The 25,819-nt window shown below is 37.1% G+C and overlaps 1 protein-coding gene across 2 annotated transcripts in view; it reads right to left on the bottom strand.

Moving 5' to 3' along the window:
- Window positions 1-25,571, bottom strand: part of KIF24 (kinesin family member 24) — a 55,945-nt gene extending 30,374 nt beyond the window's left edge. The window contains exons 1-4 of one of the 2 annotated variants that reach the window (XM_074330651.1): window positions 25,184-25,571; window positions 24,792-24,994; window positions 9,449-10,096; window positions 5,196-5,385 (exon numbers count right to left, since the gene is read on the bottom strand). In XM_074330651.1, the coding sequence (XP_074186752.1) occupies window positions 5,196-5,385; window positions 9,449-10,071 (813 nt within the window). In that variant the 5' untranslated portion in view covers window positions 10,072-10,096; window positions 24,792-24,994; window positions 25,184-25,571. The remainder of the gene's footprint in view (window positions 1-5,195; window positions 5,386-9,448; window positions 10,097-24,791; window positions 24,995-25,183) is intronic. The other variant, XM_019734378.2, reaches the window with a different exon arrangement.
- Window positions 25,572-25,819: the final 248 nt, after the last annotated feature.

Consider the following 25,819-nt stretch of genomic DNA (forward strand, 5'->3'; position numbering starts at 1 on the left):
CTGAGAATGGCCATGGGGGAAGAAGAGGAATTTGAGAGGCAGAGATGGAGGCAGGGAAGGTATTGCAAGCACAGGGGAAACATGAGCAGAGTCCACACAGGAAAACACGAAGAATGTTTAGGGAACAGGGAGGATTCAGTGTGGTTGAAATGCAGGATTTTGTAGGTAGAAAAGTGAAACAGAAGGCTAGAACGAGTTAGGACTGTGTTGTAGGGGTCTTAGGACATCGGCCTTAAGGGAGGGGTTTATGTAATTCAATAAACAGTGAGAAGACAATAAAAATAACTTTGGAAAGAAGAGGGATGATCTGAACCATTTTATTGGAAGATGAATCTGGCTTCACACTGTAAATGGACTGGCAAGGAGGACACTAGTAATTCAGTAGTGAGGTAAAGAGGGTCTAAATTAGAGGATGATAATGGAAATAAAGAGGAGATAGACGCATGAGAAATTTAGCAACTGACTGGATGTGGGGAGCTGGGGAAAGAAAGGTGACTCTTAAATGAAAAACCATGGTAACCTGGAAGAGAAGAGATAGGAGACCCCATTCAATTGGGTCTGGTAAACATTAGTTCAGCAGCCATGATCATTTAGAGCAGGGGTGTCAAAACTGCAGCCCTCAGGGTAACTGCAGTCCTCAATCTATTGTTAATTGGCCCGCAGCAAATTCCAAAAATATATTTAGTTTACTTAAATAAACCAGGTGAGGCAATACATACTTCACCTAGAGTTAGTGGCCCAGCTGTTTGTGTATTTACTGCATATGGCCCTTGGTAAAAAGTGTTGAAAAAAGTTTTGACACCCCTGATTTAGAGACTTACCATGTTGGCAGCTCAACTACATCTGAGTAAGAAATCCTAATAATTTCAAGCCTGACTGTAGCATTATAATGGCAGTCTATATACAATAAATGAGAGATGAGGTCCTATTTTCTGCTACCTTTTGGACGTACTCTAAATATCCAGTTAAGGAAAAATTGAATGGGCAAATCCAGAAAAGTGAACTTGGGCCAATTTATTGTGGGTCACTCTATTCCATGTTCGATTTTGTTTTGTGTACCATTACATTAGAATGGAAATGCGTTAGGTCATCTGAGAAGAAATTGGGGCCACAAAGTCAAATTTATCAGTTAGAAAAAAAATCTCTAAATGTTAGAAGATGAGAAAATAATGAATCTGTGCAGCATGATAAAGAGATCTGTGAATTTTTAGTGCTTTGAATAATGTGGTATGACTTCAAAAACAGTAAAATTTTATAACTGTTGAAGCTGGGTGATAGGTACATGGGAGTTCATTATACTTTTCATTAAGCTTGAAAATGGCAATAAAGAATAAAATATATTTCTAAAATCTGGCTTTAATGAACATGATTTATATAATATCTAACTCATAACTGTTCTTCAATCAAAGAGACAAATCCATTCATTGATCAACTATCACTGTAGGTTTTAATAGTTAAGTATGAGATAAAAAACAAAACATATTATACACACACGTGTGTGCGCACATATATGTATATGTATGTGTGTGTATATATATGCATTTCTCAGGCAAGCAAGAAAAAATGAACAGAAGTAAATATGGGAATATATTTTTTTGGTTTTATTTCATTGAGTATATGGCTATTCTTCCTTTCCTTCTATAAGTATTAGTGAATAACTTTAGCTCAAGTAAACACCTTAGAAAACAATTAAAGGGATTAGTTAATATCTTTCATTCAAACAGAATTTTGGTATCAATTTTTCCAGTAGTTTTGTAAGTATCTTTTATGAAAGAAATGTGAATATGCAAGCTTATTATAATAAAGTCCCTTGCATCACATATACTTTCATTTGATCATACTTTATCAATGAAGTTGGAGTAACACTCACTTTAGCCTTGATATGATCAGAGTTCCATAGTTTATTTTTTAAATAAGTTTTTTCAGATTGTAAAATATGTACTTATAGACTATCTCTGGAAAGATACACTTGAAACAGGTAATACTGGTTGCCTTCGAGGAGGAAATGGGATGAGAGAGACATTTTCACTGCATACCCTTTTGTACCTTTTGATTTTGAAAGAGTTAAATCTAGTTTTTCAGCTATCATCAATAAAACAACAAACAACAAGTGTTGGTGTGGATTTACAGAAAAGGGAATCCTTGTGCACTGTTGGTGGGATTACAAATTGATGCAGCCACTATGGAAAACAGTATGGAGATGCCTCAAAAACTTAAAAAAGGCTACCACATGACCCAGAAATCCTACTTCTGGGTATTTACCCAAAGAAATCCAAAACACTAATTCAAAAAGATATATGCATCCCTATATTCAATGCAGCATTATTTACATAGCCTAAGTGTCCATCAATAGACAACTGGATAAAGAAGATGTGGTACATATATACAATGGAATATTTATTACTCAGCCATAAAAAGAATGAAATCTTACCATTTACAACAACATAGATGAACCTAGAGGGTATTATGCTAAGAGAAATAGTCAGGCAAATATCATATTTCAATTATATGTGGAATCTAAAAAACAAAATTAACAAAGAGAAACAGACTCACAGATTCAGAGAACAAACTGATGGTTACCGGATGGGAGTGGAGCTGGGGGCTGGGTGAAAATGGTGAAGCGATTAAGAAGTACAAATTGGCAGTTATAATATAGTCACAGGGATGTAAAGTACAGCATAGGGAATATAGTCAATAATATTATAATAACAATGTATAGTGCCAGGTGAGTACTAGACTAATTGGGGGATAGCTTTATAAATTACACAAATGTCTAACCACTATGCTATACACCTGAAACTAATAAAAATATTGAATGTCAACTGCAATTTAAAATTTTTTTAAATAAATATGAAAGTTTTTACTTCTTTATATAAAAGTTAACAACAGTTGATTGTAGAACATTTTAAAAACATGGAAAATAGAGAAAATCAAATTATCTGTAAATCTTACTACTCAGAGATAGCCATTGTTGACTTTTGATATATTTCAGTAACATGTTTTTCCTCTAATATTTTTTCTTTATTCAAGAAATTGGAATAAAATATACAGGTCTGTTTCCTAGTTTTTTCACTTATTACACTGTTATGATAAAATTTAATGGTAAGTAGGACAGCACATTACATGTATGTGATCATATATACTATGTAACAAAAGACTTGAAAGGATATTCAATTAAATGAACACATAAACATATTGTTTGAACTCCTAAATAAGTTTAAAAATAAAACCCAAAGAATTTAGGATCAATATTTATTTGCTACAAACTTCCCTTTTCTTCTTTCTACTTAAGGAAGGAAAAAGTGGGGGGAGCCCTCTCAACACTTTTATATTACAACATTGATAGGTAAGGACTTTGACCTATGAGCGCAGAGGTCCAAAGTTCAAACAGCAGAGAAAATGCTATGGAAACTATGGGTATTCAATAAGTATTGACCAATGGTAATAACAAAGAAGTTAAGGTTATTGTGTTTTGGGATAATGGAAAAATACAAAAGATACGATGGGGGCCTCCTTAAGGGAATTACTGTGACAGAAGCATCATTAAGGCAGTCTTGGGTAGACGGTGATTGGATAGGGCAATTACTATGGCTGTAAGTAGCCATGGAACTAGGTATCATTACAACTGATTGTTCGTTTGGACCGTATTCAAAATAAATACCTCCCACCTACACCTAATAGATTGTGCATTGATCAGCAATCGATAAGGCTGTTAAACTGATTGGGTTGGTTATACAGTGGCCTAGTAATTTAGTGCCCATAGAAAGACTCAGTGGATTTTTTTTGAATGCTACTGTGAAATCGTTTTGGTAACCAAAGAAAAAGAACAATGAAAGTGTCAAAGGGGGGAAAGTGTTAGTTTGACTTCGGTGTGAAAGGATTTATTCCAGTAGAGTTAAGATGGTAGCTAGTTAAGGTGAGTTGCTAGCATACCAGATTACTCACCACTTTTTTTTTTCTCTCTACCAGTCACTGGGTTTTGAGGCAAGAGAGTGTCAGAGAGAGAAAAAAAAATAACTATAATGTGAACATTTTAGGGAGTCAGATTCAGAGTAAGAGAAACTTTTCTTTCTTTTTTTTTTTTAAACTTTTATTTATTTTAAGTGTGTTTTTTCCAGGACCCATCAGCTCCAAGTGAAGTAGTTGTTTCAATGTAGTTGTGGAGGGCGCAGCTCACAGTAGCCCATGCGGGGATCGAACCAGCAACCTTGTTAAGAGCACGGCGCTCTAAACAACTGAGCTACCCAGCCGCCCTGAGTAAGAGAAACTTTCATTCCCAAATCTTAACACCTGGTGGATCATCCCCAGTTTTAGATTATTCAGAATTGCTTTACAATTTTATGAGTACCTAAGATACAGTATCTTCCATCTATGGGGTTTGCTATTATACTTCCATATGAGACTGAAGAGTTATTGTAAGGATACCTATCAGCTTAGAATAAATTCATTTCACTACCAAACCCTTTCTCCTCAGACTCTTACAATCGTTCTGGCAGGGAGTCAACACTTTTTATGTGTCTGAGTTACTAGTGTTTTATTTAAACCCTTACATGTTAGATGTGAAATCATATCCCTGGATTATATTCACCCACTGCAATCTACCCTGTACAAAGTGGCCTGCTCAAGAGCCCAATTTTCACCAAATTAAGTCTCAGCCCAAAGACAGTTGAGAGTAAACATAAGCAGTTGGCTGGCAATCTGGGGCCTTGTTGCTTGAAAATATATCTCCCATCATTCAACTCCGGACTCACATTCAACAGAGTGGGAAGTTCACACTGAGAGAAACGGACAAGAATTGAGACCGTGTGACCGTCGCATTCAGTCACTTCGGGGCATGCACTCAGTAACTGGTCCTGTCTATCACTAATTCATTATTTACATTCTTATCTCCTCATTCCCCCCCTTTTTTGCTGAATATGTACAACTAAATTCATGTAAAGTGTGTTAAGTGAATGTATGCTGCAACCCTATTGCACTAGAGTAGAGGAATTAGGTTTTTGTATCCCCCATTGCAATATATATTTTTAAAAACTAAAGCCCAGGATATCAATGATTTAATGCAACGTCACACCAGGGATGAATGCCAACACCCAAACTAGAAAATGGATTTCAGAATCTGTATGCTGCCACTCAAACAAAAAGCAAAAATTTGATATACTTGATAATAGTAATTCCAAACACAAAAAGCACCATACCTGCAGAATATATTGTGTGAGATCAACAGCTTCTTTCTTCTCATGGACAAGTAGAGTTTCTTCGTTTTCTATAGTAATAATATTAATTTCTCCACGACGTATCTCCTTCATGCCCAGAGGGCGTTTTCGAACGCAAACTCTGATTTTCTCCATCTCAGTCCAAGGATTCTCTTTCTCTGAAGTGTTCTGTCTGATGTATGTTAATAAGTGAGCTTTAATTTTTACTAATAGTATGAGGCTACTTAAGAGATCAAAATATCAGTACATTTTGTTATAAATCTGGTCTGTGTATATACAAAGAGTGCCCAAAAAAATGTATACACATTTAAGAAAGGAAAAAACTATTACAATTGTAATACTCAATATATATTGGTAACAAAAGATTACTACAAGTCACGTTTGATTTCTGTAATTACAAGAGGTGCTCAAAACAGGTACCATCAGCGTCCAGAGACTACTGATTACTGCGAACTACTGCTTGAGCAACACTGCCAATCTCTTAAAATAGGTATACATTTTTATGGCATCCCCCGGTATATATAAAGTTGCATATTAAAGTTTTGACACTGAGAAAGTTATCAGCTAAATCCTCCTGATTACTTCTATCTCCATCCCTGCTCCACTCTACCCTTTGTCCTGACCAAAACAAACAAACAAAAACCCACTCCCAAACCCAGAGTTAAATTAGCTTCAAGAGTGTGTTTGGCTTCCACATGTGGTTTTCCAAGTCTTTTAACAATGGATTGATAAATGCTCTTTCTTTACTTTACATCCCCAAAACTCAGGTTGGTCAACCCTCAAAAATCTAACGCACTACACTCCTACCACCCTCCAAAGCTTTTACAATACCCAAACCCATGTCTCTTGCTTCCTTTCAGTCCAATTTTCCTTGTACATTTACTGTTTTGATTATTCAATCTAATTACTTTTTTTATTTTTATGCTACCTGAGTTTACTAAATACCTTGAATCAGGTGGTAGGTTTCAGTGTACTCTCCCCCTGTTCCTCACAGGTATATTCTGCCTACGTCTTGTTCTTGTACTTCTTCTTTTTGCTCACCCTGTTATGTACGTATTTGTTAGAATACAATTCTATATTTCTTCTTCCTAGGACAATTTTATGACTGGTTCTGTCCACCACTTGTTCACCTTTCTATTCAGATGCATTTCTTCTCTGGTTCTGATTTCAGTAAACTCATTAATGTTAATATCCAGAATATATGAGGCAAATATTCCTTGGGTTAGGGATACAAAATTCATCAGGTTTACTTGCTGAGCCTAATGGTGGTCTATATGTACTCCATATATCTAAGAACTGACCACATTCCTATATAGAAATTTCTCTTAAGCTAGTTAAGAAAATAGGATTCTTGAAAGCAGCAGGATCAATGCCTTTAGTCCATATACTAAGAATGTCTTAGCAAGACAAATTATTCCCTTCCTTTACACTTTAGAATTTGATTAAGAGCCCCTAAAAAGCCTTTTATAATAGATTTTACACAGGATATTTCACTATATAATTGTTTCATATCAATTTCAATTTTCTGAGCCCTCCAACTGGCTAGAAAGTAATTTTTTGCCAGGATGTAAATCAGTAAAAAGTAGCAAATAAAATTTCTAATATAATGTATACAGGACTACTCAAGGCTTTTAAGGTACATTTTGTTTTTTTAATCAACATACAGCACTTTTTAAAAAGTACCATTTTGAGGTTAAGTGTGGCAAAATTTTGATAATCATTAAAGGTGGGTGATGGGCATATGGGATTCATTGTTCTATTCTCTCTTCTTTTGCTTAAGTTACATTTTTTTCAAGATAAAGCAAAATTTTAATGCATCATTTTAACAAGTGCTTTGTGTCAAAATCTCTAGTAGTCGGTGAATATTAATAACCTAATTGTATAAAGCTAATCAAAGAGGACAGAAAACGTCCTTTTCAAAGTTGACCAGGGACGATAGTTTTCAAGTTCAAGAGACAAAAAGGCACTGGTTTTAATGCTCAGTCTTCCTTAGAAGAAATAAACTACATCTGTCTGACATGCAAAAAGTAGAGACAGCTGAAGTTAGGTCTACTCAAGTCTTAAATAAGTCAGGTCAACCAGTTCTCTAAATGCCTTAGATTTTTATTAAAATTCTGAGGCAAGCAATTTATTTTGAACTTATCTGAGTTGAGGCATCCAAAGAGAATGCTCTTTGGATAGGATGACCCCCTAACAGCAAGCCTTAAGTAGGTAAGGGAGTTTCTCAGGGTTCTGAAATCCTAACTCCCATTAGGAAACGGATGAGAAAACAGTATTAAGGATTATTGGGGGAAATGTACTTTCATATCTCTATTTCTCTAATACACAAAGTCCCTGACTTACAATGGTTCAACTTATGATTTTGTGACTTTATGATGGGGCAAAAGAGATACACATTCAGTAGAAACCACACTTCCAATTTTCATGTTTTCCCACACTCGTGATATGCGGTAAAATCCTCTGTCACGACACTGGACAGTGGCCGTGAGCAGCAGCTCCCAGTCACTCAAATGATCAGAAGGGTGAACAAATGATACTCTAGAGTGTACTGTGTTGCCAGTGTTTTTTGAATATTGTGTTGTGAGCATATTTAAGGTAGGCTAAGCTAAGCTATGATGTTTGGTAGGTTAGGTGTATTAAATGAATTTTCAACTCACAATATTTTCAATTTACGATGGGCGGGACATAATTCCATCATAAATTGAGGAGTATCTGTATAATAAAAAATGAAAAGAGTGAGATAATGATATAAAAGTTGCGAAAGCTCAATCTAACAGCTTTTGCTCTGGGTTTGTCATGAATTAACCTCTATAATAGCATTTATCTCACCATGTGGTGTTTATCTGTCTTCTCACTCACCCTGCCCCCTAAGAGACTCAGAATCTCCAGATATTCTAATTATCTTTGTATCTAGAATTGAGCCTAGCAGAGGTGGTACTTAAAATTTGCCAAATAAATAAAAGCAATATTTAAACTAAAATATCTATTCTATCCAAATAATGTAAAAAGCTATCTTTATTCTATTTATAAATAATACTAATTTAGATTTTTATGTGTTGTTCAATAAGAGACTGTCATATTCAAGACAACATTTGCTCTTTAACCATGGGGTTAACCAATATGATAGCAACAATCCTGGCTTTGATGGTCATGGGACAATCTAGTCCTCTCACAATTAAAAGAAAACAGTACTATATGCTGTGCTCTGCTAAACCAACCCCCTCCCCCCAAAGTTTCAGAAACACTTTAAAATTCACTTATGTATTTCAAATTACTAAAGGTACTTTTATCTTTAAAATTGGGCCTTCTATTTTTTTGGAATAAAAGAACTGGTTTAGTTATGAGATCCTCTGAAACCTTAGCTAATGTAAGACCAGATGTAAATATCTTGTTTTAAGGTATAAATAATAAACTTTAAAAATGTGGCTTATGAATATATTTTGTTTCTCCAAAGTCACCGTCTAAAACTTTTAAAGTAATAAAACAAGCAATGCGTTATTAAAAAAAAACCATATTCTACTATACCAGTGTTAGTATCAGGTATTACTCAATATTTCACCTCTTAGGGACCTTATTTCAAATTGTAACTTGAAGCACTAGGGAAAAAGAACTTATTGTCACCCTCTCAAACCCTAAACTCTATAAAAGTGACTTACTGTTTGCAATCACCAAAATCATCTATTCTTCCAGGGCTGGAATTGTAGAAGGCACTCAAAATCAGGACCATATTTCAATGTGTGCAGGTAAACCAACTGTTCCAAAGACCTACTTAATTCAACAACACGATCTTTGTTTTTAACTAAGATTTATGTCTCCTGGTTTGTTTAAATGAATGTGATATCTAAAAAAAAATCCTGTAGATTGTATACTTTTCTTTTTCCACTGCAGAAGGCTAGTTCACTATTTTACCTTCATGGATGCAATACATGTATCCTGTTACACTCTAATAAATAATAGAAATAGGTCTGCTATAGAAATAACAGCACATCCTGGCAAAAGCAGCTGTTTGATGTACATGAACAATATCATCTTTCTCCCATCTGGAAAGTCCCAATTCCTCATTAATTTCCCCCCATCAAGGTATTTCTATTATCGATGCAGAAGCTGTTCACTATCATTTTCTATAAATGAGAAGTAGGTTGTTCTCCTCTGGTCATGACGCGGACTGCTCTTGCCTGAAGCAACCCTCCCTCCAAAAAAAAAAAAAAAAAAAAAAGGTAAAAATAAATTATTACCTGATACCAGAATGAGGAATTCCATAGTTATACCCTGAAACATGAGAAACTCTTTGAATAATGGGAATATCACAATCCCCCAATATTGGAGAAAAGTGATTTGATGAAAAGAGTGAAGTGTTAGTTTCTGTTTGCACATAGGAATCAGCAGCTGTGGCATTCAGAATTCTTGTTTTTGTATCGTACTGGGAATCATCTGGTAGCACGTGCTCCAGCACTTTTAGGTAACTAGACTTCTGCTCATTTGTAGAAAAATCTGGGATATTGCACACTTCAAAACCACAGTTGCTGGTAGTTCTGTCTTTGATGTCAGAAGGAGAATCAAAATGCAGTTGCCTGCGAGGTCCAGATCTGGGTTCCAGAGGCTTGATGTCCAGGCTGCTTGTCTGAAGAGGATGCTCTGGGCTACTCACTGCTTTGTCTTCTTCCGTCATAATCTTAATGATTTTGATAAGTTGGAAGAGACGTTTGCGGTCGTTCATGTCACGGATACCCAATTTGGAGTAGTCCTTCATTGTAACTTTAGCTAATTCATCTACTTTCTGAAGGCCAAGGGCAGTAAAATGAGGATAATACTGTGCAAGTTCAGCTTCACAAAGACATTCATACAACCAGGATGTCATTTTCCTGAATAGGTTTCTATAAACTCTGAAGAGGAAAAAAAAGTCAATCAACTGAAATACATATACTACAATTATTCCTCTAAAAATGAAAAACACAAAGCAAACATGCAGAAAAATCCATTCTAGCATGCCAAGTTTTCAATAAATATATTTTTCTTCTAAGATGAAAAGCATAGTGCATAAACAAAGATGCTTATGATGCATTTGTAGTAACATCTAATTTGTTCATCTGCTTAATAAAAACTTTCAATTGTATACACACACACACACACACACACACACACACAGCTTCATGCACACACACTTAACACAAGTCACGTACTTATTTCTAGGGAGCTCCTTCCAACCTTGCAATGCCTACTTAACACATGCCACAAACTACTGAAACCTTGCTCCTAACCACTGACTAGAGCAGGACTAATTTTAGATGTTCATGTTAACATCAAGGCATGTTGCACAACTGTTTCCCATGATTAATGAACAAAAGCTAAGAACTCTTTTAGAATGGAAAGCAGAATTAAACAGCAAACCACAGAGGATTATAAACTAATACAACTCAGAGAAAAAATCTCATTGTATCTGTTGAGTATTGGTAAAAGTTAGTTGTATAAAAAGGTAAATCCCAACTCTACTACTTAAAAAAAAAAAAAAGGTAGAAACGTGATTAATTCAGAATCTACTGATTCACAATTGCAGATAATTCTGAAAGGTAGGTGGTTGGAGATGTCTGTACAGAATATGAATAAAACAATTTACCTGGGAAATACTATGGTCAAGATTTTAAATGGTTGCACATTCAAATGGTTAATATGCCAAGATATTTAATAAAATACTAACTAATGATGTGGTAATAACATATACTCCTGGTTTATTATTAAGGTCAGCACCCTGAGGAGTCCTCCATACTGTTAAGTTCAAGTACATGAGAATATTCAAAAGTAAGTAAACTTATTTTCTTTTAAAAAATTGTTTTATAATTCAGTTTTCAAAATTCAATTCATTCTTGGTAAAGCCTTTCTGTTTTTCATTTTAATTTGTATTTTGTGTACACTCTAGGAGAAACAGAGAAAGCGTCAGGGCCGAGTAATAATAATTATTAAAGGACCTTGCATAATTAACTTTGGAGGAAATACTACTTAAGCTAAAGAAAAGGCCAAAGGGGCTAAGTAACACATCCTAAAGTATCTATATTTGTGATAGATTGAAAAAACAAAAACAAAAATAAAAAACAAAAACCCCACAAATTCTTCGCAGGTCTTTCCATCAAGAGATGGAGTTTATTTCTCCTTCCATCGCATCTAGGCCTTGCTTTGTGACCTGTTTTGGCCAACAGAATGTCGTGGAAATTACACTGTGATTCCCATGGTTAAGCCTCAAGAGCTCTTGCAGCTTCTACTGTCCTTTCTTTGCTGAAATGTTTTAAAATAAATCCCAGACACCATTTCATTTCACCTCTAAATTCATTTTTTAAATAGATACTTTCTCATATAACCATATGCCACTATTATACCTAATCAAGTTAATTTTTTGGTATTTTATATTCAGTCCATAATCGAATTATCCCAATTACCTCAAAATTTTCTTGAAAAATATTTATCTTTATAAATTTTTATTTTTTATTTACTTTTAGTTTTTTAAGGAGGGCACAGCTCATAGTGACCCATGCGGGGATCGAACTGGCAACCTTGGTGTTATTAGCACCACACTCTAACCAACTGAGCTAACTGGCCACCATCTTTATATATTTTTAAAATATCTATCTTTAAACACATATTTTTAAAATATATTTTACAGAAATACCTATTTGTTCAAATCAAAATCCAGACAAGGTACACATCTGGTTATGACTCTTGAGTCTTTTTTATTACAAGGCAGTACCCCATCCTTCTTTTTTTCCCTTTTCTATTCAATTGACTTGTGCAGAAATCAAGTATGTCCCAAGTATGAGACATACTTATACTTAAAAAAAAAAAATTCATTCACTCTTCATCAGAAATTCAAATTTAACTAGGTGTCCTGTTTTGTTTTGGCTTAATGTGGCAACCCTATATCAGAATCAAGTTCCACATTTCAGGCAAAAATACTTCATAGGTGTTATCATGTACTTCACAATACATCACATCAGAATATATGCAAATTTCTACAAATTGCAGCCTGATCCCTTCATTATAAAGTTTTCTCATCAACCAACCAATTCAGTGGTTTCATCCACTGATCGCTACCTGCCTCATTAAGGATTGCAAAATGGTGATTTTTTTGAATCTATCATTGTGGAATTTTTCTGTAAAGAAAAATTTTCTGTCAAAACTAAGGCTATTTGGTTATCCAAAGTAGAGTTTGTACATAAAGGCAGGCATAAAGGTATTCTTTCCTTTTAATTTCCAATGTACAGAGTAAGCAGTAGTGCCCTAATTATTTTGGATGTGTCCAATGAGTTTTTTCAGGGTTTCGTTTTTGCTTTTTTTTTTGGGGGGGGGTGTTCAAATTCATTATGTTTCCCCCCTTCCCCTCCTTTGCCCCCCCTCCAACTCCTAGTCAAGTCGTTGTTACCCTGTCTAGTTGTAGAGGGTGCAGCTCACCCTCCCATGGGGGAATCGAACTGGCGACCTCGGTGTTAGGAATGCAACCACCTGAACCACCTGGCCGCTCTCAAATTCATTATTAACTCATAGGTTTTTAAAATGTATTTCATGTGTTCCAATCAATTGTCTTAGTCTTTGACACCTTCATCTATATTTTCTGGCCAAAACCTAAAATTGGCTTTCCTCCAAGAAATGTGTGTCTGTTTTAGAAGTAGCTGCCCATTGTCCCACATCCAGCTAAGGTTTATGCATTCCCAGCAAGAAAGGATAGAGAAAGCAGAGAGGGCCTGGGCCTCAGGGAAAGAGGGAAAGAATGAGCACAACCATACTGGCCCTTCTTTTCCCTTTGGAAATCACAAACAGCTCTACACAGACACAAACAGCTAGTCCAGAAAGGTCACTACTAACTTCATATTTGAGTTACTGAACAATTTTTCTAGCTCAATTGTCAACTTTGGTGTCAACTCCAAACCATTAGTTGTCGCTTCTAGAAGGACTTATTAAAGAAAGACTTTGAAGCATTTACAACCATTAATAAAATACAGGATGAGACACTAGGGACTGAGGGGATGTCAACTCATTTGTTTTATTTCTTGTGTCCCTCCTTACACATTAGAGTTAAGAATTTAACACTGTGACTATAAGGATGTAAATGGAGTTCCTCAACATAAAGGTGATAGGATATAATAAGCACTAAGCAGAACAATCAAATGGAATACAGGGCCAAAATGTGTAGTAAATTAAGTATTTCAAATATTTTAAGAAATCAGTCTGACCTCAAATGTCCTCTACCACTACTAGTTCATAAAGATTCAGATAAAAATGACAGATGGGTAAAGGAAGAGTTAGAGGTCAAAGTTAATGACTGTTGATTTCAATTAGTGTTTGAGCATCCCTACTATCTTAGCTATAATTTTACTGGGTAACCTAGAGCAAAGAGGGCAAATACATAGCCTACAAATACGTAACACAAATACGTGTCTGTGCTGCCTTTCTCCCCTCCTGTATCCATGGAAAATAACATAAGTCTATTTAAATGTTCTTTCTTATTAAGCTCTGAAACATCGTTCGAATCCCCCTTTTTTTTTTGGGGGGGTGCACAACAGTGTGCAATTACATGAGTTTTGACAGTTATATACACCTTTAAAACCACCACCACAATTAAAATACAGAATATTTCCATCACCCTCAAAAGATTCCTCACGCCTCTTTACATTCCATCCTTCCTTCTGCTCCTGGACCTAGGCAACCATTGATCTGCTTCCTGTGGTTGTATCAGTTTGCATTTTCTAAAAGTTTAATATAAATGGAATGGTACCATATATTCTCTTTTGTTATCTGGCTTTTTTCAGTTAGCATAAAGATTTTGAGATTTATTCATAATGTACATATCACACACACACACACACTTCACTTAGGAGAAAGATCAGAATGAATCAGTGAGTTGCCCAAGGTTAACACAGCTCTCAAGTGACAGTTCTAAGACTGGAACTTAGGTTTTCTCATGACTAGTCCCATGTTCTTTCCAATATTCCAGGCTGACTCTTTCAGAAGTAGCTGCAAATACAGCCCCACTACCAGCTCCCCTAGGTGGCCTACAATCTAACCTGCTCTGCTCAGCAGGCTGGCTGCCTCCTACAGATCTGTGCTGCGGTACTGAATCTCTCACAGCTGCCACCACCAGGAAAATGTCCTGTAAATCAGCAAAATCCAACGGGGGAACAGATGGGCAGGTTTTTATATGTAGGGCCCACTCACATTCAATGCCACAAGTGTGCAGAGTTCTCCTTTGTGACAAACCCAGAGACTGCAGGGTCTCAGCTGTTTGGGATAACAATCAGAAATAGTCTTGGAAGAAATCCAGTTGGCAGAAGAAATTCAAATTTTCTTATCCTGGTGGCAGAGAAAATAAACCGGAAGAGGAATACATGCAACTTTATGTACAACTAAGGAAGTTTATTCACATTCAAGGATGTGGATAAGATTCAAGTATTTAACATGTTCCCTAAAACTCTCCATTTATCTACCTAATCTATTTAACTCTACCCACCAAAACTGCCTGAAACTGAACTTGGAATCAGGTAACTCTCACGTCATTTAGCTGTATAACCTTGGGCAAAGTCACTTAGTTTCTCTGACTTTCATTTTCCTAGCTCAAAGATGCAGTGAGATATTTATGTAAAACTAATATGAAAAACGTTTTTTAATGAAAAACTTTTAACACTATTAAAAGATGGTTTCTATTACAGTAAGTCCTCCCTTAACATCATTGATAGGTTCTGTAACTAAGCAAAATGATGTATAATAAAACCAGTTTTACAATAGGCTAATTGATAAAAACAAGTTAAATTCCTCTGGTATCTCATTGTTACAATGAAACGATGTTATTCAAGGATCTGCCATATTTGACTGATAAAAAGCAGAATACATAACAGAATCAAAAGATAAGGGATCAGAAATACTGAAGTGCATGTATTATATTTGCAAGATATATTAATTATAATAGCAACACTATGTGTAGGCTTCTAACTTAAAACTTTTCAATAATGACAATTGTACAAGTGCTTTTCTCTCCTTCATTGGCATAAATAGTTGACATACACGCCTCATTACTATAGATAATGTGGAGATAGTAGATGATGTTACATATCAACACTTGATACAAATGTGTCATGTGTATGTTTAGTTTTAATTTTCTTTTAATCAACTTTACTGAAATATAATTTATATGTAATAAACTAGACCCATTTTAAGTGTACAGTTATATGAGTCTTGACAAATATTTACCCACATCAATCAAAATACAATCAAGACAGTCCCAGGCCGGCCTGGTGGCTCAGGCGGTTAGAGCTCCATACTCCTAAACTCCGAAGGCTGCCAGTTAGATTCCCACATGGGCCAGTGGGCTCTCAACCACAAGGTTGCCAGTTCGATTCCTCATGTCCCGCAAGGGATTGTGGGCAGCGCCCCCTGCAACTAAGATTGAACAGGGCACCTCGAGCTGAGCTGCAGCCCCAGATGGCTCAGTTGGTTGGAGCGCATCCTCTCAACCATAAGGTTGCCAGTTCGACTACCGCAAGGGATGGTGGGCTGTGCCCCCTGCAACTAGAAACGGCAACTGGACCTGGAGCTGAGCTGTGCCCTCCACAACTAACACTGAAAGGACAACAACTTGACTTGGAAAAAAAGTCCTGGAAGTACACACTGTTCCCCCAATAAAGTCCTGTTCCCCTTCCCCAATAAAATCTTAAAAAAAAAAAAAGACAGTCCCATCAATCACCTCTAAAAGTTCCTAATACCCCTTAGCGGTCAATCCTGTCCTCCACCCTTGGCCCCAGGTAATCACTGACCTGCTTTCTATCACTACACATGTGTTGTATTTTCTAGAATCTCTCACAAAATTATATAGTGTCATTGTTATTTTAAATCTGTATGATATATGGAGACTAAAGCGATTTCCCACTGTGTAAAATCCACTTTGTGTGATTTTCTTTCTTAGGCCTTTGGAAACAGTTAAAATGATCAGTCTGTTTTTCATAGCTATTTTTTCACTGACCTAAATGACATCTGCTAGTAAAGAAATTTCTTAAATCAGTTTAATTTTTTTTATGTCAACCTGAGAAAAACAAGGAGTTAGTAAAACAAATATATTCGTACATAGAGAGTCAATGACTTGGATAAAGGATTCTTTATTAAAAAAAAAAATGTTTCAGAGGGTAAGGGGGGTGGGGGGTGGGGGGTGGGAGATGAGGGTAAGGGGGATCGAATATATGGTGATGGAAGGAGAACTGACTCTGGGTGATGAACACACAATGGGATTTATAGATGATGTAATACAGAATTGTACACCTGAAATCTATGTAATTTTACTAACAATTGTCACCCCAATAAATTTAATAAAAAAAAAAAAATGTTTGAAGCAATCCCATGGGTAGATAGGATGTTTTTGCTACAAGGGTTTTATCTTCTACTTTTAGGGGAAGACAATTCACTAACATGAACCCAGGAGCAGGTATTATAATTTCAAAAAACTTGAAGAAAATAGAATCTGATGTCGCCTGCTTGTATAATTGTCCAGATTAATCATTTCTAATAAAAGTTTTTGATCACTATAAAAGAATTATAAAATCTAAATCTAAAACCTATATATTCCTTGCCAATCAGAAAAACTGCTTGAGTTCTAAAGCATCCAAGTTATTTTCAGTTTCTCAAATTCACGTGACATCCCAAATACTTCAATTATCAAAGAGGACCTGGGAAAAAAGGGTCAATAAATCCCTCTAGGACATCATTAAATTTTAACAACATGCCAACTTAAAGTATACAATTCAATAGTTTTAGTATATTCAGAGTTGTGCAAACATCACCACAATCCAATTTTAGAACACTTCTACCACTCCAAAAAGAAACTTTGGACCATTAAATTTTACATGTTACACTACCATCTAAAAGGGAAAATCTCTTCCCCTAAAACATTTGCTTCTATACTTATCAAAAACAAAATTAACCATGGAAGAAATTGAGAAAATGTATTGAAATTTTCTATAGAAACTTGAGCTGTGGTTAAGAGTTCTCAAGAATGCACATGGTGAATACTTTTTTAGACTCTTCAAACTGAGAATGAATATCTCAAGAGCTCTATTGGATAAATTAGTAGGGCATAATGAACACATTCTAGGTGACATGACGGCCATCATTTTGAAAAAGTAATTCAATACAAGCCTAACAATGCATAAACCAAAGCCTATTTCATTTTTTTTTTTAATTTTAATTTTTTTTAAAATTAGTTTCAGGTGCAGAAGACAAAGCAAAACTTAGACGTTTATCATTTATATCCCTCACACTGTGTGAACCCCCCTCCCCCATCCACTATCCCTCTGTACGTTCCCAAAACCTCTCACCTTCCCCTTATCCCCACCCCCGACCCCTCTAGCAACCCTCTGTTTTTCCTCCATGTTTCCAAAACTGTTTCTGATTAGTTCATTCACTTATTCTTTTCTTTAGATTCCGCATATAAGTGAGATCATATGGTATTTGTCTTTCTCTTTCTGACTTATTTCACTTAACATAATGTTCTCTAGGTCCATCCATGTTGTTGCAAATGGTAAGATTTCTTTCTTCTTTATGGCCTATTTCATTTTAAGATGCTTAGAAAACCTATCCTTATTTTAAATAAAAGAAACTTGTTAAAAAAAAAAAAGCTTGACTCAATTGTACGTGGATTTCACAGTATAAAATAATCTTTGTTATTTGTATAATGGTTAAACAGTTCTCTTTAAAGGTGTATTTATTTCTATTACAAAGAATACAGAGAAGAGGAAAGTAAAATGTGGCTTTAGGTAACTTTTACAGTAGTTGAAAACATTTGTGTTCATGGCCTTTTAAAAAAAATATTCAAAATTATTACAGAAATAATTCACGTTTCCAAATTTTAAAAAATTCCATTCAACAATAAAATTCAAATTATTTATGCTGAGCAACTCTTGAAATAACTAAAAGTTCACAAATGCCAGAAATAACCAGATCATTTGTTAGGAATTAAAAAATACAGCCACACAGTAAACAGAACTTACATGTAACGAATCCTAGATTGAACCTAACAAACACAGCTTACAAAAGTTCTTTAAATCACCATTAAATTTTAAAATAAACATTTCTGCATGGAAAAGCTTTTTTAAAGGCACTTTTAGCAAGTTACATTTATGAAATGTAAAAGGATAGTATCTATTTCTAAATATGATTCTATTATGTTCGAGAAAAAGTTCTTTATGGCACAGGACATACGGTTCTCTAGAAAAAGAAAACAAAGGGCCAGTTAAGTAGATTATCTTCACTAAACCCCCAATCCATCCAGCCCCCATCTAACCACTCATAATGATCACTTTTTAAGGGATTACTAACAAAGTCATCAGGCCCACTCTACCATTAGAAATGGATACAATACAAAACCAACATTCTCCATCAATTTTCATTAAAATGTTTCTGTACCCCATGTTAAGCATAAGGTCCCTAATTAAGGACACCAGAATTCAGTCTTATCAGTGGGAGATTAAAAAATGAATAATACAGTATTTACTTTTTCCCCAACAAGGGAATTAGTTATTTCAAACTCTGGGGATTATTCTATCTATAGACTACTGATCTCAACAGAAGCAAGTGATACTTCGACAACTGCTTAAAACAACAACTGCATAGGAATGAGACTGCATGACACTTAATGGAATCCTTAAGGCTAGATGTGGATTTTAGAATACAAGTCATGGAAGTTATACCCAACAGTAGTTTTTGAGAGATTGTTTTTTTTTTATAACTAAAAAAAAGTTTGAAGTCTGTTTGCTGTTAAGTAGTTAATGCTGTGCAATTACTGCAATTCTTTTCAAGAGCCCCATTGGGTTGTTTCTAAGGTCCGTGAAAAGCATGGGAGGAATCACCTAAAGATAAACACAATAGAATCGTTGAACCCAATTATCTTAAAACAGTGCAAATAATACTCTCTAAATGGAGAGGTTTAATTTTGAAAGACTTCCCAGGAACAGGTAATAATGAATGATGGGTTCAATTCAATGCTTTATTTTTAAAATCTTGGTCTAACTCAATTGTAGAAGTTATCATTTGCAGATTTTTTGCCATTTTGCAGTTATAAAAGACTTTCAACAAAATATATCTCATGTGTTTAACTGGAAAACAACTATGACAATCACTTTTTATAAATTGTTAAGATGACACAGATTCTTTTACTCAGAGTTACATCCTTTTGGGCACTGTTGCCACAGTGGCACAAGGAATTATTTTAAAGGAGTGATGCTAAGAAAACAAAGAACAATTAAAACAATAATTCCATTAACTGGAATCTAAATTATTAATATGTAATTATTTGTGCTACTTGATTAATCTTCCAAGACCTGTTATGATAGATGGCAATTATCATCACTTGCCTTTTACAAATGAAAAGACACCAAAGCATAACTTATTAAAAACAAACTATATAAATTTGTTTTGGAAAGTGATCAGATAGCCATATGTTGGACTGTATTATACCATTATTTTTTATCTAATCAAATCAAAACATAAGCAGGTGACTAATTTAAAAGACTATAATAAACACAGCTCCTCATTGCTGGTGAAATCTCAACAGTCTTTTTGGCCTAGATATTGTACAGTATTAACAGAGTACTTCGAGAATTCCCGTGTAACTTTAGTTTGCCTCAATAAAACTGACAATCTCTTGCAGCAAAAAAAAAAGCAGGAATTACTAGAAGAATGTCCGCACAATTGAGCATTTGAAGTACTTGTCAATAACCAAACTCATAACCTCCCCACAAAATCTGCCCCCCTCCACCTTTCTGCTCCTTGGGGGTGGGTGTGTGTGGGGGGGTGACAATACCATCCATTCAGTCACTCAGAGCTAAACTGGGAAGCATCCCGGACTCCTGCCTCTCCCTTTAATCCCAAATCTAACCAACAGGTGTCTAGTCAATTTAATCTCCTAAATATTTGTCACATTTCCCCTCGACTCTCCTCATTCCTACCACCACAGCCTTGGTGGCTCAGCCCCACTGTCTTTCACCTAGATCATGACACGACTCTTAACTGCTCTTCCTCCCTGTGGCTTTGCCCCTCCAAACCGTCCTCTACACTACAGAGCCAGGTCATTCTTTCAAAAGCTCAATTATGACCATACTGCTCCCTTATTTAAAACCCTTCAGTGGCATCGCATCACCTACCTACAGGAGCAAGCCGAAGCTCCGCAGCATGTCCTACATAGTGTTCTACAGTCCAGCCCTTTCTCCTCTCTCGCCAGTTTAGTCAACTTCTTAGATGCTTTTATTTAGCGGTGCATTTATTTACATTGTGCTCTTAAGGAATGACACTGTATGATACTTGATGGAATCCTTAAGGCTAGATGTGGATTTTAGGATACCAATCATGGAAGCTATACCCAAAAGTACTCATTTTACTTGTCTATCTTTTACCCATTGATTGAAACACAAATGAGGTCTTTTCTGAGCTCCCCAGATGTGGCTATATGTCCCTTCTGTGTTCTTATACCTTTTCCATATCTGTCAATGCAGTTATATTCTGTAGAAATTGTTCGTATCTATTTAAAATCCTTCACTAGAATGTGATTTTGTGGTCAAAGAATGTGTCTTATTAATCTCTCTATCCCCAGTATCTAAAAGTGTCTGGAAATAATATTCAATAATTATTTAATGAATAAATGAATAAATATCCCTACACTATTTTAAAAACTATACAAAAGCATTTGATACCACTTTTAGTCATAGGTTGGTAGAAACTTTTGTATCAGGGTAATTTGATTGCTCAGGAAAATCTGGCAGGGTTGGTGGTGCCCCGACTCACTGCTATTGGGCAACAAAATGAAACAAGGTTGTACTACTCAAACGAACTGCTATGCTCACAATTCCAACAAGAATCTTTCATCCAGGGGCGGCCAGATGGCTCATCTGGTTAGAGCGCCAGCTCTGAACAGGGTTGCTGGTTCGATTCCCACATGGGCCACTGAGCTGTGCCCTCCACAACTGGATTGAAGACAACGAGCTGCCGCTGAGCTGCCGGACGGGCGGCCCAACGGCTCAGTTGGTTAGAGCGCGAGATCTCAACAACAAGGTTGCTGGTTCAATTCCTGCATGGGATGGTGGGCTGTGCCCCCTGCAACTAAGATTGAAAAACGGAGGCTGTACTTGGAGCTGAGCTGTGCCCTCCACAACTAGATTGAAGGACAACGACTTGGAGCTGATGAGCCCTGGAGAAACACCCTGTTCCCCAATATTCCCCAATAGAAAAAAAAAGAATCTTTCATCCAGTCATTCAAGAAATATTTTTTGAGGGCCTTTTATGAACTAAACCCTCTTCTAGACATACAGGATACAGCAGTGTACAAAACAGATAAGGTCACTGCCTTCAACATGCTATTATTCTAGTGGGAGAAGATAATAGTCAAATAAGATAATTTCAGATAGTGATAAGTGCTATGAAAAAATAAAACAGGGTGAAGGGTCTACTTCATATTGGATGATCAGAAAAGGCCTCATTCGGAGGGGAACATTTGTGAAATCTGAAATAATACAAAGGAGTCATTCATGTAAACATCAGGAGGAAGAGCATTCCAGGGGAGCACATTGACCCTAAGGTGAAAATGGGCTTGGCATGATCAAGCAATCAAGAGGCCAATTTGGTTCTAGCACAGTAGGTGAGAGGGAGAGTAGTATGAGATAAGGCCAGATTATGTAGGGTCTATAGGGCCACATAAATATGTCTTGATTTTAATTTAAAGTGAAACAGGAAGTTATTGGAAGATTTTCAGTGGGGAAAGGACATGATCTTTAAGGATCACTCTCCTAGTTCTGTGGGGAATGGATTCTAGATGGTGGGCAAACATGGAAGGAGGGATATCATTTAGGAAGCTACTGCAGTTAAACAGACAAAAAACACTTGGAAAAGATGTTTGCTTCTGTGAGGATTAATTGGGATAATGTAAATAAAATGCTAAATGCAATGCCTGACACATAAGCACTCAACAATAAAATGGTGTGAGATCATAGAACATATTTAATATATTGGTCTTTGTCCCTGGTTCCTAGCACAGAGCTCCTAAAAACCCTTGTCATTTCCTAAGTGATAAGAGCACGAGGAGCATCTCTTGTTCTAATATTTGATTTTTGATTCTATCCCTGACCCTGGGCTCCTAAAACCCTTGTAAATTCCTAAGTGAGCATCTTTTGTTCTGAGGGGACTCTGCGTGGACTCCTGGATGGGAGCTGGTCACCAGAAAGACTGAGCCATAATTAGAAGCTTGGAATTTTCAGCCTTACCTCCCTACTTCTCCATAGAGAGGAAAGGGGCTGGAAACGGTGCTAGTAGTTGATCATGCCTATGTGATGAAACCTCTATGAAAATCCCAAACGTATGAGGTTCAGAGAGCTTCCAGTTTGGTGAACACATCTACACAGCACGGGTGATACACCCCAAGTCCAGGGACACAGAAGCTCCTGTGCTTGGGACCCTCCCAGACCTCACCCTATGTAGCTTCATCTGGCTGTTCATTTGTATCCTTTATCATAATCTTTAATAAACTGGTAAACATAAGTGTTTCCTTGAGTTCTGTGAGCTGCGCTAGCAAATTAATTGAACCCAAGCAGGGGTTCATGGGAACCTCCAATTTGTAGCCAAATCGGACAGAAGTTATGGGTAACCTGAGAACCTACTATTTGTGATTGTCATCTGAAGTGGTATGGGAGCAGTCTTGTGCGACTGAGCCCGTAACCTATGGACTCTGACAGTATCTCCAGATAGCTCCAGACTGAGTTAAATTGTAGACCATACAGCTGGTGTCACAGAATTGTTTGGTGGAGGAAAAATCCCCATGTATTTTGTGACCAGGAGAGTCATAAGTGAAGTGTTCTATGTGAGTAATAAAGGAGAAGCACAGGAGGGAAAGAACTGGTTTTTCCCTACACAGGAAAAAGAAATACTAGCGGGAAACTGGGTTTTTCTAATACAAATAGTACCTTTTATTATTATTAGTTTAGGCCTATGGAAAATTCTTATTTAATAAAATATGAACATCAAAATCCTTGAGACAATAACTTGGGAAGTATACAATGACCACAATACTCAAAGTATGAGAAGTAGAACTCTATTATTCATTTAACAAAATTTCTTGTGGATCTACTCGGCACAAATTATGAACAGGTTTGCTGAGTCAGCACAGGAAACTTGATTAATAAATCAATTAATCTGTAAGGGATCTGAGACGAGTTCAACCCCTTACTTTACAAACAATAAATTGCAGCCCAGAGAAAGAAACTGCTGTTTCTGCTGAAAACTGCTACCTGAACTGGAATATGAGAGGATCAGATCATGCCCTAGTTTGCCCCAAGGACATACATACTATGAAGAGCTAAAGATTTTCATTAACTACAAGTTTTTAATGAAATGCTATGTGAACAGCACATGATTGTACTATGCTAAGAAAAATGTAATATTTATATAAAGCCTTTGATAAATGCTCAATAAATGGTAACTATTACTTCCACCTGTGTGGTCTTTAGAAGGCTGACTGTATGTCTACCTGACATCAACTGCTTGATTAAATTGATCATAGAGCCACAGGAATGCTAATCGAATTCAATCCTTTGACTTTCCAGATGGAAAAAGTAAGGTTTAAAGGGGCTGAATGACTTGCAAAGCCAGGCACAATGAGTGAGCTAGAGACAGAGCCAAGACCAAACCCTGAATCCCCAGTCTGGTTTCCATTACATGTCACAGACCTGCTGTTTAGCTATAAGGTAGTGTTCAAACTTTTATAAGAGAGTAGTAAGAACACAGCTACTATACCAGACTTTTTCATTCCCTTCATTCAAGTTTTCATTGAGCTATGATTTTTGATATAAGAATCATCAACAATGCAGATTGGGTATGTATTGTCTTACGAGTTAGCAATGAAAGTTTTAGTAGTGCAATTCTATCATGGACACCTGGGGAATGGTTAGGCTACCAGAACAGTTATGAAATGCATTCAAGTACCTAGAGAGACTACAAGCAGAATACAAATGTAAAGGAGAAAAGCATTTTCCAAAACACACTTAAAATGTGACAATAGCTGTGGGTCACTAAGAAACTGAGATAAATTCTCTTGGCATACAGCAACAACAAAATGATTTGTTTTAAGCAAAGACTAATAAAAGCACTGGGAGACCAATACTAAAAGCCACAATGCGGGAAGGGTTGTAGCAAGTTTTCTCTTTTACAAAGGGAAAGGCCAACCGTGAAATGTCAAGTTATTTTGCATATGAGATTAGGGTTTCCACCCCATACTCCAACAAAAATAAAATATAATCTGTGTGGGTGGCAAAAAGGGACAGGGCATAGAGGGGAATCCAGTCTAGCTGTGGTGAATTAAATTCAACTCATTTCCTGAAAAAAATCTACAACAGGCATACCTCGTTTTATTGCGCTTCACAGGTGTTGCGTTTCATACAAATTGAAGGTAAGACCCTCCACCAATAAAACGACTGCTCGCTTTATTGCCATACTCCTATCACGGTGGTCTGGAACCAAACCCGCAATATCTCCGAGGTATGCCTGTTTGTGTAAGACACTGTGAAAGATGCTTACCTTGCCTTAAAGACCTCAGAATTACATGGGAGAAGGGAGGAGAATGGGGTGCGCAGAAGTACACAAATAATTCAAGGAGGAATAGAAGCGCTCTAAGAGAGGTTCCAATCAGGCCTATGGGTTCAAAAGCGGAACTTCGAGACTCACAAAATGCTTCATGGGACAAGCGGCGGTCAAGATAATCGCTGAAGAAAGGGGGAGAGCTGTGGGGATGAAGGGTAGGAGAGTGGGTAAGCAATCGGACAATCCGGAGGGGCCAACTCCCAGTCCCCTCACAACCGCCGGCCTCTTCCTGCGCTCGGCGGGCGTCCTGCGCACCCTCTCTCGTGCGGCCGGCGCCAAGGCTTCCGACCAGGCCTAACCCGTCCCGGTTCTACCCCACCCCTTCTCACCTCGGAGGTTTCCAACTTCCTCCACGATCAGCCCTGTCTAAGAACAGGGGAAGACGACGCCGACAGGAGGTAGCTCCAAGGCCGGCGACAGAGATAACTCATCAACTCACGAGCTTGAGGTGGCGGCCAGGCCTCATCCCTATGGCAACGCCGCCAAGCGCCGGTTCGAACGCCCGCGCCAACGCCCGCGCGCCGGCACTTCCGCATTGCTCCCCAATGGGCAACCAGGGAACTCGTTGACGTTAGCCGCCTTCTCCTCTAGAAGACCAATCAGGGATCTGAGGAGACAGTGGGCAGAACTACAATTTCCATCTTTCAACCAATTGTTTTGCTTGAGTGAAGGTCTCGCGTTGTCCTGAGTGAAAGGCACCTCTGAGGCGGGTCTAGGACTCTTCTGTTTCATACTATTGGTCTCCTACAGCGCAATCGCGCTCTCCGGATTGGTCGACGTACTCTTCTCCGTTCACGATCCGCCTCCTGTCTCGGGCTGCTTGGGGTGAGTAGCTTTGGCGAGGGCCATCTGGGTTGTTCTCCGCGTAGGAACTGAGGTTCGGAGCGAAGGGAGTCTGCAACTGACGATCTCCCCCGTAGCTGCAGGGTCAAAGGTGGGCGCGCCCTCCGCCAAGCCGTCAGTAG

The sequence above is a fragment of the Rhinolophus sinicus genome, linkage group LG04 (assembly GCF_036562045.2).
Source record: "Rhinolophus sinicus isolate RSC01 linkage group LG04, ASM3656204v1, whole genome shotgun sequence".
NCBI lineage: Eukaryota > Metazoa > Chordata > Mammalia > Chiroptera > Rhinolophidae > Rhinolophus > Rhinolophus sinicus.